This window comes from Oncorhynchus mykiss, chromosome 24 (genome assembly GCF_013265735.2).
Source record: "Oncorhynchus mykiss isolate Arlee chromosome 24, USDA_OmykA_1.1, whole genome shotgun sequence".
Classification (NCBI taxonomy): Eukaryota; Metazoa; Chordata; class Actinopteri; order Salmoniformes; family Salmonidae; genus Oncorhynchus; species Oncorhynchus mykiss.
This window is the reverse complement of record NC_048588.1, coordinates 12,009,103-12,025,009: the sequence shown is the minus strand read 5'-3', so window position 1 is coordinate 12,025,009 and position 15,907 is coordinate 12,009,103. Positions and strand designations below refer to the sequence as shown.

At 40.6% G+C, this 15,907-nt stretch overlaps 1 protein-coding gene and 1 long non-coding RNA gene across 4 annotated transcripts in view; one reads left to right on the top strand and one right to left on the bottom strand.

Annotated features, from left to right (window-relative positions):
* Positions 1 to 118: 118 nt before the first annotated feature.
* LOC118944095 lies at positions 119 to 2,340 on the top strand. 2 transcript variants are annotated; one of them, XR_005039402.1, is made up of 4 exons: positions 119 to 1,610; positions 1,783 to 1,909; positions 2,037 to 2,148; positions 2,303 to 2,340. It is a non-coding gene; the product is annotated as an uncharacterized LOC118944095 (long non-coding RNA). The 2 variants fall into 2 exon arrangements; XR_005039401.1 differs by lacking the exon at positions 2,303 to 2,340 and having other exon boundaries at positions 124 to 1,610; positions 2,037 to 2,302.
* A 6,280-nt stretch (positions 2,341 to 8,620) lies between these two features.
* Positions 8,621 to 15,907, bottom strand: part of LOC110503754 (alpha-2-macroglobulin) — a 32,500-nt gene continuing 25,213 nt past the window's right edge. For both annotated transcript variants that reach the window (XM_021582259.2, XM_036961978.1), the window contains exons 30-36: positions 15,541 to 15,756; positions 15,227 to 15,351; positions 13,897 to 13,987; positions 13,687 to 13,755; positions 9,080 to 9,185; positions 8,921 to 8,974; positions 8,621 to 8,731 (exon numbers count right to left, since the gene is read on the bottom strand). In XM_021582259.2, coding sequence (XP_021437934.2) covers positions 8,934 to 8,974; positions 9,080 to 9,185; positions 13,687 to 13,755; positions 13,897 to 13,987; positions 15,227 to 15,351; positions 15,541 to 15,756 — 648 coding nt within the window. In that variant the 3' untranslated portion in view covers positions 8,621 to 8,731; positions 8,921 to 8,933. The remainder of the gene's footprint in view (positions 8,732 to 8,920; positions 8,975 to 9,079; positions 9,186 to 13,686; positions 13,756 to 13,896; positions 13,988 to 15,226; positions 15,352 to 15,540; positions 15,757 to 15,907) is intronic.

Sequence of the window (15,907 nt, the reverse complement as noted above, 5' to 3'; positions counted from 1 at the left end):
TGTAGCGGTGGTAAGGATTCAGCCAGGTGTAGCGGTGGTAAGGATTCAGCCAGGTGTAGCAGTGGTAAGGATTCAGCCAGGTGTAGCGGTGGTAAGGATTCAGCCAGGTGTAGCGGTGGTAAGGATTCAGCCAGGTGTAGCGGTGGTAAGGATTCAGCCAGGTGTAGCGGTGGTAAGGATTCAGCCAGGTGTAGCGGTGGTAAGGATTCAGCCAGGTGTATTGGTGTTAAGGACTCACTCCATTGTGCTGGAAAGAAAGCTCTGCTGTTTGGACAGCTTTATGTAGGCCCTAACAGTTTGTAGGCACCGCTTGTCACTGTTATAGTGCAATTAATGTGTTATTTAGTGTAGTGTCTTTGGTGGCAATTGTTTTTGTTTGCCCCACCAAGATTTACATGCTAAAATCACCACTGGTCCTGGCTATAATCTCCATTATGAATATCTCCTAATAATTTATTGAGCTAATGTAGATGTAGTCAAACACAAATCCATTTAGAGAAAGAGTAACAGAACCATCAAGATAACACAAACAGATACACCGACAAGACAGATACTATAGAGCCCTGTCGTTGACAACACACACAAAAAACATGAAAACATTCATAATGAGATGATGAACAGATGAGTATACTGTGAAAAATAATCCTCATGACCTAACAATGAGAAAGAAAATACATACGTATTGCATTGCTGAAGCTAGAACCAAGTGAACATCGAAGACAGCCCTGAAATACAGTCAACAGTGACAACGGTAAGATAAGACATTTCCCTCTTGAAATATTGCATGGAAATAAACCTGTAAACCTATATTGCCTTGCATTATGTCTAGGAAGCTCAACTTACCACATGGCGATCGACTCAACTTAACCCAAGACATATTTTGACTATATTAGCCCACACAGCCACAATGATGCACTTTCATGCTAGGTTTAGGACATCAAATTGAAGTTTATAGAGATCCCAACTGATGTATAGAACAATATTGCAATTATCTACTTTGGTTTAGATACGAACATAGTGAAACCGCTAACACAATGAATTTGACCTGGTGAAAATCTGTTTTTTGGAACCAACTTTTTCCATGTGGTTTCTTCCTTCACAGACTCCATGAAATGATGTCCTCTTCCTAAAGATTTGGTCAAATGATTCATTTTGTGTATGGTTTCCTAGAAACAAGGGAGGCTCAATTTACCCCTTTGGCTCAACTTGGCCCACTTTTCCCTCGGCCAGATTTCTCTTAGGAAAGAGGTCCTCAATGGAGCAAGCTTAAATACATTTTAAAAATCTAAAGAAACATTGTTCAAAGAATTTGTAAGTCATACTCCATTGTTCTCTATGGGACACTTAGTGGCTTTCTGTTTGAACTCTGACCTCTGCATTACAGGGAGTCTGGATCAGCAGATGTGCCCCTTAAGGTTCCAGACACCATCACCTCCTGGGAGTCAGAGGCATTCTGCCTGGCCCCTGGTGGTTTCGGTCTGGCTGCTCCGGTAAAACGTACAGTTTTACAGCAATTCTTCCCGGAACTCCCCTTGCCTTACGCCATCATCCGTGGAGAGCATTTTGAGCTGAAGGCCACTGTGTTCAACTACTGGTCCAAGTGCATCATGGTACGGCACTGCATCATGATCGTTTCTTGAGTTGTTTCATGAGTTTCTCGAGTTGTATAAAATGTTGTGTTTTGTTGCAGTTTGCCTAGTCAGTGTTTATTTATTTTTTATTACACCCAGTGTATCAGTCTTGGGTTTTCCATGTTATCTTACAAGTGTTCCTCTTGGGCAGGTTTCTGTGACTGCGGCTCCTTCCTTAGACTACACTCTCACACCCCTGAATGATGTCCAGTATTCATCATGCTTGTGTGCCAATGGACGAAAGACCTTCAGTTGGACAATGGCACCCTCTGTCCTGGGTAAGTCACCAGTCTCCATTCAACTGTTCAAACAGCAGAATGGATGTCAATCTGAGTTGTGTACTCTCAGTCAGGTATTGGATGTTGTGTAACCTGTGCTGCACTCGGTCTGTCAATGTGTGTGTAGGGGATTTTAACATCCAGAGCCTGTCCAGTCCCACGCTGTGTGTGACAATGAGATTGTGAAAGTAAAGGAGAGAGGACGCATCTACAAAGTCACACAGAGCCTGCTGGTGAAGGTATGTAGCCTATTGTTGTGGTGGAACTTAGTGTTAGGTTGTACATATACCATTTTGTGTAACTGCCTCTGACTGAAAAGTATCTCCCTCTCTATTCATCTCCTCCAATTCTCTACTTTCTCTCCTCTCTCTGTGCTCTATCACTCTCTCTCAGGCGGAGGGAAGAGAGAATAACTGGTTGCTGTGTCCAACTGGTCAGTAATGCATGAATGTTGAATGTTCACTTTGATTGAACTGATCATCTCCATTCATCTTATCATCTGTGTCCACAGGAGAAACTCTGACAGAGGAGGTGGAACTGCAACTCCCCAAGAATGTGGTAGATGGGTCTGATCGAATTTCTCTCTCAGTCCTGGGTAAAATAAACCCTTCTATTGTTTAGAGAGACATAGTGAGTTTAGAGAGGCGTAGTGGTGAGATAAGCCATGAGGTCAAAGGAATTGTACGTTCAGCTCCGAGACAGGATTGTGTCGAGGCAAAGATCTGGGGAAGGGTACCAAAAATTTTCTGCATTATTGAAAGTCCCCATCATTCTTAATACATGGAAGAAGTTTAGAACCACCAAGACTCTTCCTAGAGCTGGCTGCCCGGCTAAACTGAGCAATTGGGGTAGAAGGGCTTTGGTCAATGAGGTGACCAAGAACCCGATGGTCAATCTGACAGAGCTCCGGAGTTTGTCTGTGGAGATGGGAGATACCTTCCAGAAGGACAACCATCTCTACAGCACTCCTTGGCCTGAATTCCAAGCGTCACGTCTGGAGGAAACATGGCACCATCCTTACGTTGAAGCATGGTGGTGGCAGCATCATACTGTGGGGAAGTTTTTCAGCAGCAGGGACAAAGCGCCTAGTCAGGATTGAGGGAAAGATAAATGGAGAGAGATCCTTGATGAAAACCTGCTCCAGTGTGCTCAGACCTCCGACTATGGGGACGGTTCACCTTCCAACAGGACAATGACCCTAAGCACACAGCCAAGACAACGCAGGAGTGGCTTCGGGACAAGTCTCTGAGTCTCCTTCCAACCTGGCAGAGCTTGAGGGGATCTGCAGAGGAGAATGGGAGAAACTCACCAAATACAGGTGTGCCAAGCTTGTAGCAACATAACCAAGAAGATTTGAGGTTGTAATCACTGCCAAAGGTGCTTCAACAAAGTTCTGAGTAAAGGATCTGAATACTTATGTTAATGTTTTTCATTTTAAAAACATTTGCAAAAAAATTCTAAAAACCTGTTATTGCTTTGTTATTATAGGCCATTCTGTGTCGATTGATGATGGGGGAAAAAAAAACATTTAATACATTTAAGAATAAGGCTATAACGTAACAAAATGACAAATGTCAAGGGGTCTGAATACTTTTCAAATGCACTGTATACTCAGGAATGAAAGTAGATTAAATTTCTTCCCATTACGGGACCTCCTATGTACGCACGTGCTTATGGGCCTAATCAAGTATCGTGTCTTTACTATCATTTAATTGAAGTTTTATATTTATCAAAGATTCTCTGTAATTAGTATTACGCGATCAACTTATTAATCATGTAACTGTAATTAACTAGGAAGTCGGGGCACCAAGGAAAAATATTCAGATTACAAAGTTATAATTTCCTAAAATAACTTTTCAGATATTTTATCTGATCAATTAGTCTTCGAATTAATAAATTATTTACTTTACCTCACGTTAGTCTCATTCCAAACGTCGTAAATTGTTGGTTATCTGCACGAACCCAGCCTTCACTATGAGTCATCCATACATCAATTGTCTTAGTAATAAATAAATAATTGAACTAAGTAATTCACAGAAATGCATAAACAAACAGTAAATATGGTTACAAGAAATGATAGGAGATTGTTAGACAAAAGGGGAAGTGGGGGTTGACTAAGAAGTCACTACAGAGTGATAATTATAACAATTGAAATGCTAATCCTTTGCACATGAACGCTCTCTTATTCGGGAACAATTGCAATCAATATATATATTTACGCTACGTGTGTCGTCTTGATCGCTGGTGAAAAGTTAATTTATTTTGTAGAATTGTCCATCTCTCTCCCCCTCTCTCTCGTTTGTGGTTAGAGGGTATTGTTCAGAGTGACATTCGTTATAGAATAGATGTTTTGGCGGTTGTCGTTCTTCACGTTCAATGATACCGAATTCCTAGCTGCAGACTAGTAATTAATATCAAAGACTTGTTCTTATTCTGTCGGTATTGATAGTCTAAGAGTTTAACCACGTGGTATGGTTAAAAGATTCAGCAATGGTCTACAACCTTTGCCCTCTCCTAATGGAGAAAAACATGGTCTGGTTGATAATTTCTCAAAGTTGGGTTTTATTCGGAATTGCAGACAGGGCTGACCCAGGATGCCAGACCCTAACTGGGCTCAGGGGCGGTCCTCTGATTTAGTTCAAATCAAAAGGGAATTGTATTTTCCTTCATTAAACAGTCCAAAATCATATTACACAATTTTACAAACAGTATCATACTCACTCATTCATCTTATACAACAATTAGATGTAAACCTCATATCTGAGGCTATTAGCGTTATACTTTTATACTTTCTCCAGAACATGACATTTGTTCGTACCTCAAGTTCTGTGAGGTGGAAGAAATTCCTTTGTTCTCTATGAAAATTTGCTCTCTCTGTACTGTGTGGCCATGAGGAGATCCTCAGGAATTTACGACGTCTCTCTGACCACAGCGGTCTGGAGGAGAGGTGCTGGGTACCGGTGGGGGACATTCTGGACCCTTCACTCCTGAGAGACTTCCACCGCCTCCACCCGGATCACCCGGCGCCTCGCCCTCCAGGCCGGTGGCGGCGCGCTGCGGGAGCCGGGGGGGGGGTTCTGTCACGACTCCCGAAGTTGGCTCCCCTGCCTGTTCGGACGGTGCTCGGCGGTCGTCGTCACCGGCCTACTAGTCGCCACCGATCCCTTTTCCTGTTTGTTTTGTCTTATTATTTGCACCTGTGTCTAATTGTGTTTTCCTGATGTGCTTCCTTAATTTAAGCCTAGTAAACCCACCCTTGTTTTGTGCGGGATTAATTATGTGTTACGTGTTGTGTCGTTGGGTGTGTTAGTGCTCCGGACCGTGTACCCTGTGTTTTGGGCGTTGTATTTTGGTGCCAGATTAAAGTGCACTTCTCCCTTTGGAACTCTCTGTGCCTGATTCTTACCTCACACACCCAGTCCCTCGTGACACCTAGAATATGTGGACAACTACAAATACCTAGGTGTCTGGTTAGACTGTAAACTCTCCTTCCAGACTCACATCTCCAATCCAAAATTAAATCTAGAATCGGCTTCCTATTTCACAACAAAGCCTCCTTCACTCATGCCACCAAACATACCCTCGTAAAACTGACTATCCTAACGATCCTTGACCTCGGCGATGTCATTTACAAAATAGCCCCCAACACTCTACTCAGGAAACTGGATGTAGTTTATCACAGTGCCATCCATTTCATCACCAAAGCCCCATATACTACCCACCATTGCAACCTGTATGCTCTCGTTGGCTGGCCCTCACTACATATTTGTTGCCAAACCCACTGGCTCCAGGTCATTGAAAAGTCTTTCCTAGGTAAAGCCCCGCCTTATCTCAGCTCACTGGTCACCATAGCAACACCCTAGCACATGCTCCAGCAGGTAAATTTCACTGGTCATCCCCAAAGCCAACTCCTGCTTTGGCTGTCTTTCCTTCCAGTTCTCTGCTGCCAATGACTGGAACGAATTGCAAAAATCACTGAAGCCAGAGACATCTTGTCACGTTCGTTGAATGGAGGAGACCAAGGCACAGCGTGATATGAATACATGTTACTTTTAATAAAGACGGACACAAAACAAACTATACAAAATAACAAAACGAACGTGAAGCTATCATACAAAAGTTCAGACACAGGCAACTAGACAAAGACAATAACCCACGAATTACCCAAAGAATATGGCTGCCTAAATACGGTTCCCAATCAGAGACAACGATAAACAGCTGCCTCTGAGAACCAATCCAGGCAACCATAGACATACAAAACACCTAGATAGTAAACAACCCCATAAACATACAAATCCCCGAGAAAGTACAAAAACACATACATCACCCATGTCACACCCTGACCTAACCAAAATAATAAAGAAAACAAAGAATACTAAGGTCAGGTCGTGACACATCTCTCTCACTAACTTTAAGCATGAGCTGTCAGAGCAGCTTACCGATCATTTTACCGGTACACAGCCCATCTGTAAATAGCCCACCCAACTACCTCATCCCCATATTGTTATTTCTTTGTTGCTCTTTGCAACCCAGTATCTCTACTTGCTCATCATCTTCTGCACATCTATCACTCCAGTGTTAATGTTAAATTGAATTGAAATTATTTCACCAGTATGGCCTATTTATTGCCTTACCTCCCTAATCTTACTACATTTGCAAACACTGAATCTAGATTTTTCTAGTGTGTTTTTCACTCTACGTTTGTTTATCCCATGTGTAACTCTGTTGTTTGTGTCACACTGCTTTGCTTTATCTTGGCCATGTTGCACTGGCCTACTTGGTTAAATAAAGGTGAATTAAAAAGTCTGTTTACTTTACTCACTCTTATCTCACATAGCCCTGAGCTATCCCACCCAGACCCAGCTACCTCACACTCTCACACTTTAATATTTAAACCCACACATACAAATGGTCTTACACAAACCAATACATACATACATATTTAACCTGAGTGTGTACTAGACACATAATCACACACACATTTGTTTAGAATATACATATACAGTACATCAATCAACACTCACATTCTTGAGTAAAGAAATATACTTTTCACCAAACACATTCGCCTGCTCCTCTATCTCCACCATACACATGTACATATATATCTATAACGTATATGTACGTACAGTTGAAGTCGGAAGTTTAAATGTATTTGGCTAAGGCGTATGTAAATTCAGTTTTTCACAATTCCTGACATTTAAGCTTAGTAGAAATTCCCTGTCTTAGGTCAGTTAAGACCACTTTATTTTAAGAATGTGAAATGTCAGAATAATATTAGAGAGGATGATTTATTTCAGCTTTTATTTCTTTCATCACATTCCCACTGGGTCAGAAGTTTACATACACTGACAGTGACACATGGACAGACAGTCATTAGGCCAATAGCTGCAAACAGTTTCTATTGGACAAATTCAGGTATGTTTATCCCCTGTTTTGGTATGTTGATCCCAGTTTCGTTCCATTTGCTTTCGTTTAAAAAATGTTTTACAACAGAATCGGAGGAATGAATAAACCCCTGGTCACGTGTGAACACAGTTCACATTCATAGCAGCCATGTTATATTCCTTCTTGCATCTATGCGCTCTCCTCTCACCTTTTCCCTTAGTTTGTAGATTTCAATACACAACAGATCAGCTGTATGTGACCAGGCGAAAAAAGCTTTCCAAGTCAAACCATGTCATAACCACTACACAGCCTACATCGTTGTCCCCATATTAGCTAAAGTAACGTCATAGTCAACATAGCTAATAGAACTAATGTGTTCGTAAACCCGCTACAATCATGCAGTAACTTTACAGTGTATAGTCAGTTATCAGTTCAGCAGTTACACCTGTGCGCCCAAGTGGCAATAAATTAGTAACACCAAAAGCTTACCTCGACTTGGAAGAGTTCCAGTGTTGTGTTGGATAGTCATAGCCAGCTAGCTACCATAGCATCCCTCTGAGGGTGTTTTGAGTAGGCTATACTAGCTAGCTGCATTTGCTTGCTAAGTAAGTGAAACCTACTTGCTTCTCCTTCATTTGATTAAGTTAATTTCTTCAAAACTTTTCAACTATTGTCTCTCTCTCTCTTTAAGTCTCTGATCCTTTGGTTGGGTCGACAACATGTCAGTTCCTGCTGCAAGAGCTCTGATAGGTTGGAGGACGTCCTCTGGAAGTTGTCATAATTACGGTGTAAGTCTATGGAAGGGGGTGAGAACAATGAGCCTCCAAGGTTTTGTATTGAAGTCAGTGTACCCAGAGGAGGACGGAAGCAAGCTGTCCTGTTGAGGCTACTGTGGACATTCATTGCAGAACAGTGTGTTTTAATACCTTATTTGGTGACGTGAATATATTTCGTAACATTTTATCTAAACAGGATAACTTTTGTAATGTTTTACCATTTTTATTTGTATGAAATTCCCCTTCCTCCTCTGGATATTCTCCCCTGGTGTACGTGACCTTTAACATTTAGGTCGTAAATCATGGTCATAAACCGTTCGTGTGTAGATTCTGTTACTACTACAGTGGTTCTAAACTTTTGTGTTTACTGTATCACCAATCACATATTGCACTGCCCATGAGTCTTCCCAAGTACCCCCTGTGGATAGGCCAGGTACCCCAGGATGAGACCCACTGTCTTACACAAAGCCTTTCACTATTCACCTTGTCTCCTGAGCCTGCACTTGCTTGCCATAGTGTCACAAAACTGTCTGGAAAAAATGCTCAAGAATAGGGTTATAATGGAAAACTTTAATTCCAGTTACATATTTTACTTTTGATCTTGAAAGATATGTCAAGGTTTGCAGGTGTGACTTCTGTGAATGTCATGTTCTTCTTACATCTGCAGAGGAGTGAATATATACTGTACATGTAAGGAATGAATGCTTTAACAAACTGACCAACTTTTGGTAGAAGGAATATCAACATAGTTAAACTAAATAATGTATAGAGTATGCATGTATAGTATATGGATCAGTTATTTTAAATCTAATAATTCAACATCAATATTTTCACAATTAAAATAGCTCACCAGTTTGTAACCCCTACTTGCAAGGGAAGACATATTCTGTTTCTGCCTGGTCACCTGAATGAAACCATAAGACAGATAAGTCTCAGTAAATGAATACAAGTAACCAAATGTTACTAAAAAGGAAAAATACATATTGGGGAAGGTTAGATTTAAACTTACTCGGCTGGTAGTAGTCGTAGATCTTGACCACCGCTGGCTTTAGATTTTGTACTGGGAGCTCCCGTATGATGTCCAGGGTGTGTTTCAAAGGCAATAGTGATGGTAACTGTCAAGAGATTAAATTATTTATTTTTAAACACGAAAAAAACATATTGGGTCACAATTATTGAAATGCTCTAAGCAGAAGTTTCTGTTTCAGTAACACTCTACTTGACACCCAGCGTGTTAATAGTATTACCCACAAAACCTACCACATATGGCAAAACATTCCATTACACTATAGCCTCCATGTCAACTGCATGTTTATGTTATATACTTTTTAATTGACAGTATTATTGTAGTTGTAATTGCTCTGTTGCTGATAACTGGGATGAATGCAGGAGTAGGTTTCAAGAGCAAGTTATGTAAAATATGATGAAAGTGGCTGTAAAGAATTCATTACAACAACAAAGGATTTAAGAAACAAACTTTAAAAGGAAAGGAAACATCTTGGCAGGGAAAACACTAATGTGAATAAATGTGTAAGTGTATTCAGACGCTTTACTTGTTGAAGCACCTTTGACAGCGACTACTGCCTTGAGTCTTCTTGGGTATGGCGCTACAAGCTTGGCGCACCTGTATTTGGGGAGTTTCTCCCGTTCCTCTCTGCAGATCCTCTCAAGCTATGTCAGGTTGGATGGAGAGTGTGGCTGCACAGCTATTACCAAGTCTCTCCAGATATGTTTGATTGGCTTCAAGTCCGGGCTCTGGCTGGGCAACTCAAGGACATTCAGAGACTTGTCCCAAAGCCACTTGTCATGACGTTGGCCTCTTTGGGTATAGCAACCCCATCCCCCTCTCCCTGCCTCCTTCAACTAGGCTGCTGTGGTCAGAGGTTGTAAATTCCTGAGAGGATCTCCACATGGACACATAGTCGAGAGAGAGTAAACGTTCATAGAGGACAAAGGAAATCCTTCCACCTCACAGAACTTGAGGTACGAACAAATGTCATGTTCTGGAGAAAGTATAAAAGATCGGTGAAGAATCCAGCTACGAACTGGTCCATTTGTCACAACTTGGGAAAGCTCATGGGAGACGGTGTGGCCACATTACCATAACACTGTTTATATAATAGCCTCAGATATGAGGTTTACATCTAATTGTTGTATAAGATGAATGAGTGAGTATGATACTGTTTGTATAATTGTGTTGTATGATTTTGGACTGTTTAAATGAAGAAAAATACAATTCCCTTTTGATTTGAACTAAATCAGAGGACCGCCCCTGAGCCCTGTTAGGGTCAGACATCCTGGGACAGCCTTTTCTGCCATTCCCAATAAAAACCCCACTCGGGTTTTCGATCAGCAGACCGACCTTACCTCAATTACGAGATGGCTAAAGGTTGCAGACCATGTTTTTCTCCATTAGGAGGACAAAGGTTGTAGACCATTGCTGAATCTTTTAACCATACCACGTGGTTAAACTCTTAGACTATCGATACCGACAGAATAAGAACAAGTCTTTGATTTGAATTACTTGTCTGCAGCTAGGAATTCGGTATCATTGAACGTGAAGAACGACAACCACCGAAACATCCATTCTATAACAAATGTCACTCTGAACAATACCCTCTAACCACAAACAAGAGAGAGAGGGAGAGAGATGGACAATTCTACAAAAGAAATTCACTTTTCACCAGCGATCAAGACGACACACGTAGCGTAAATATATACAGTGCCTTGCAAAAGTATTTGGCCCCCTTGAACTTTGCGACCTTTTGCCACATTTCAGGCTTCAAACATAAAGATATAAAACTGTATTTTTTTGTGAAGAATCAACAACAAGTGGGACACAATCATGAAGTGGAACGACACTTATTGGATATTTCAAACTTTTTTAACAAATCAAAAACTGAAAAATTGGGCGTGCAAAATTATTCAGCCCCTTTACTTTCATTGCAGCAAACTCGCTCCAGAAGTTCAGTGAGGATCTCTGAATGATCCAATGTTGACCTAAATGACTAATGATGATAAATACAATCCACCTGTGTGTAATCAAGTCTCCGTATAAATGCACCTGCACTGTGATAGTCTCAGAGGTCCGTTAAAAGCGCAGAGAGCATCATGAAGAACAAGGAACACACCAGGCAGGTCCGAGATACTGTTGTGAAGAAGTTTAAAGCCGGATTTGGATACAAAAATATTTCCCAAGCTTTAAACATCCCAAGGAGCACTGTGCAAGCGATAATATTGAAATGGAAGGAGTATCAGACCACTGCAAATCTACCAAGACCTGGCCGTCCCTCTAAACTTTCAGCTCATACAAGGAGAAGACTGATCAGAGATGCAGCCAAGACGCCCATGATCACTCTGGATGAACTGCAGAGATCTACAGCTGAGGTGGGAGACTCTGTCCATAGGACAACAATCAGTCGTATATTGCACAAATCTGGCCTTTATGGAAGAGTGGCAAGAAGAAAGCCATTTCTTAAAGATATCCATAAAAAGTGTTGTTTAAAGTTTGCCACAAGCCACCTGGGAGACACACCAAACATGTGGAAGAAGGTGCTCTGGTCAGATGAAACCAAAATTGAACTTTTTGGCAACAATGCAAAACGTTATGTTTGGCGTAAAAGCAACACAGCTGAACACACCATCCCCACTGTCAAACATGGTGGTGGCAGCATCATGGTTTGGGCCTGCTTTTCTTCAGCAGGGACAGGGAAGATGGTTAAAATTGATGGGAAGATGGATGGAGCCAAATACAGGACCATACTGGAAGAAAACCTGATGGAGTCTGCAAAAGACCTGAGACTGGGATGGAGATTTGTCTTCCAACAAGTCAATGATCCAAAACATAAAGCAAAATCTACAATGGAATGGTTCAAAAATAAACATATGCAGGTGTTAGAATGGCCAAGTCAAAGTCCAGACCTGAATCCAATCGAGAATCTGTGGAAAGAACTGAAAACTGCTGTTCAAAAATGCTCTCCATCCAACCTCACTGAGCTCGAGCTGTTTTGCAAGGAGGAATGGGAAAAAATGTCAGTCTCTCGATGTGCAAAACTGATAGAGACATACCCCAAGCGACTTACAGCTGTAATCGCAGCAAAAGGTGGCGCTACAAAGTATTAACTTAAGGGGGCTGAATAATTTTGCACGCCCAATTTTTCAGTTTTTGATTTGTTAAAAAAGTTTGAAATATCCAATAAATGTCGTTCCACTTCATGATTGTGTCCCACTTGTTGTTGATTCTTCACAAAAAAATACAGTTTTATATCTTTATGTTTGAAGCCTGAAATGTGGCAAAAGGTCGCAAAGTTCAAGGGGGCCGAATACTTTCGCAAGGCACTGTATATTGATTGCAATTGTTCCCGAATGAGTGAGCATTCATGTGCAAAGGATTAGCATTTCAATTGTTATAATTATCACTTTGTAGTGACTTCTTAGTCTTAGCCAAACAGTTCAATCTTGGTGTCATCAGACCAAAGAATCTTGTTTCTCATGGTCTGAGAGTCTTTAGGTGCCTTTTGGCAAACTCCAAGAGGGCTGAAATGTGCCTTTTACTGAGGAGTGGCTTCTGTCTGGCTACTACCATAAAAGCCTGATTGGTGGAGTGCTGCAGAGATGGTTGTCCTTCTAGAAGGTTCTCCCATCTCCACAGAGGAACTCTGGCGTTCTTTCAGAGTCACCATCGGTTTTTTGGTCACCCCCCTGACCAAGGCCCTACTCCCTCGATTGCTCAGTTTGGCCAGGTGGCCAATTAAGAATGATGGAGGTCACTGTGTTCTTGGGGACCTTCAATGCTGCAGACATTTTTTGGTACCCTTCCCCAGATCGGTGCGTCAACACAATCCTGTCTCGGAGCTCTATGGACAATTCCTTCGACCTCATGGCTTGGTTTTTGCTCTGACATGCACTGTCAACTGCGGAACCTACTATAGACAAGTGTGTGCCTTTCCAAATCATGTCCAATCAATTGAATTTACCACAAGTGGACTCCAATCAAGTTGTAGAAACATCTCAAGGATAATCAATAGAAACAGGATGCACCTGAGCTCCAATTTTGAGTCTCAGAGCAAAGGGTCTGAATACTTATGTTAATAAGGTATTTCAGTTTTTAATAAATTAGCAACATTTTCTAAAAACTTGTTTTCTCTTTGTCATTATAGGGTAGGAAAAAAAGGGCTGTAATAAACTGTGGAAAAAGTCAATACTTTCCAAATGCACTGTATGTCACCACAAGTACATCAAAATATATATACAGTCACTAGTGAAAGTCTACACACTCCTTGCACATTTTGCTGCCTTATATTAGATTTTTTCCTATCCTTGCCAAATTTTCCAAGAGAGAGAGAACACATACACTAAAACAAAAACTAATACATTAAACTTTTTGTGCAGGTTTAACCTCTTTCTTGCTCTGTATTTTCTTGCTTGAGAATCTGCTATTTTCTAAGAAGCAATTATTTTATTGACCATTTTAATTGAAAACAATCACATTTCCAAAGTGAAAGAATTCACAACCAAATTTACTGATCTTGACCAATTTTGACAACAACAATGGACATATGTTGCCCTAAGAGTTGTGCAAAGTTGATAGAATGGATATTTTGGTTTTGGTCTCACCTCTGTCAAGTACATTAACACATGGTCATCTTCAGTATCAACACGATCCACTAGAAATGACCTCCTCAGCTGTGAAGACATGCCATACATGTTATTCATCTTGCATTGACAACAAAGTTCATTTTCATGTGAAAGAGGCAAGAGCTACAATACATGGAAAAAGGCCACAGGTAACACCATAAAAGTATGTTATGACAAAAAAAAACTTACCCTCTCCAAAGAGTCTGGGTCTGGAGCATATCCAGACAGCATTTTCAAATCCACAATAATCATATTGGTGGTCAGCTCCTTTCCAGAATATCTGTGAAAGAAAAGAGGCCCCTGACATCAAAGTTTGATTTTGACAAGTGCTTGTAAAAATCAAATGAATGGATACTTTGATTATTTTACCAATACAAATACCAGGTTTCCTGATATGTTTTCTTACTGTTAGGTACAAACTAGAAATTAAATAACCTATACATATAGTGCCCTCTAATTATTGGGACAGTGAAGCATTTTTTTAACAAACAATGACTATGAGGTTAAAGTGCAGACTGTCATCTTTAATTTCAGTGTATTTGCATCCATACCGGGTGAACCGTTTGGAAATTACAGCATTTTTTCTACATAGTCCCCCCATTTTAGGGGACCAAATGTAGGCTATTAGGATAAATGTACATATGTGTATTAAAGTAGTATAAAGTTAAGTATTTGGTCCCATATTCAGAGCATATAATGACTACATCAACCTTGTCACAACAAATGTGTTGGATTCATTTGCTGTTTGTTTTGGTTGTGTTCCATATTATTTTGTGCCCAATAGAAATGTATTGTGTCATTTTAGAGTAACTTTAATTACAAATAAGAATATAATATTTTTTCTAAACGCATCTATATTACAGACACAAAAGTTACAGATGCTAAAATATCACCCCCCCCCCCCCCATTTTTTCTTCTGTTATTGTAATGGTGAGAGGTTAGCATGTCTTGGGGGTATGATATTTGTGCGTCTGTAACGGTCTCACTCATCATCATTCACAATTCATTCAGGATTATCTGTAATCATGGTAGCATCCACATTAATATGCACGTTTTTAGAAACATGTTCTATTCTTATTTCCAATAAAAGTGACTCCAAAATGACAATACATTATTTACCATTCATTTCTATTGGGCACAAAATAATCTGAAACCAACAGAAAATGCATCCAATGAATTTGTAGAGTGAATATGTGACCAAGTACTTCATTTTTTACTACTTTAATACACATAAGTGAATTTGTCCCAATACTTTTGGTGTCCTAAAATAGGTGGACTATGTACAAAAAGTGCTGTAAATACCCTGACTTCAAATCCACACTTTTGGATTATAGAGCCAAAATAAGAAAAACATGTTTCTTAGTCGCAATAATTACGAAGGGCACTGTAGGTATAAAAACACCAATAGAATTGGGTCAAAAACATTTTTAGACATGCTCTATAATAACACTTTGAAGTGTCATCAATGACCTGATTGAAATAAAGCTTCAGTAAACGCAAATGTGTCATTCATTCTTACTGAGACTCGAGGTTCAGCGTGACTCTGGGTCTCAAAGAGTTGCTGTTGCAGTCCACCTCTGTCTTCACCTGGATGCTGAGCGTTGTGCTGTCAGTAGGAGTAGGGATGTTGTAGTGGAGCGCCACCTGGGAAAGAGGGAAGAAGTGGTCAGGGGAACAAGGTTGTCTAAAAATATACATTTTACAAGCTTGATTTTTTTAAACTTTTCATAAATTAGATATCAAGCCAGACAAAGCTTCTTAAATGTTTGGACTTCACAGTAATATATAAATCAGATCTTGCCAAATAGGATTGGGAGGAGTGTCTTCACTGACCTGCACTGAGGCACAAGCACTGCCCTTCACTTCAACCGTGTACTTCCCTTCTGTGTCCTGCAGCGCACTCTCCTGGTAGAGAAGCTTGTTGTTTTGGTTCACATTGAAGAGGTGCTGTCCCCCACTGGGAGACTGTACTGTCACTGTGCTGGTGCCCTCTCTACTGAACACCCTGGTGGAGTAGAGAGCCAGGGCCTGGAGGGCCACCACTGTGTCCTAAACACAAACAACAGACAAATGTGTTCAAAATCAGCTATCCCATTTTACAGAAATGTTCATTTAAACATTAGTTCAGTTCAAGAGTTGCTATTTCTCATATCCATTCATGATAATTTATTGCCTCCATTTCAGCAGAAGTTAGTTTCAC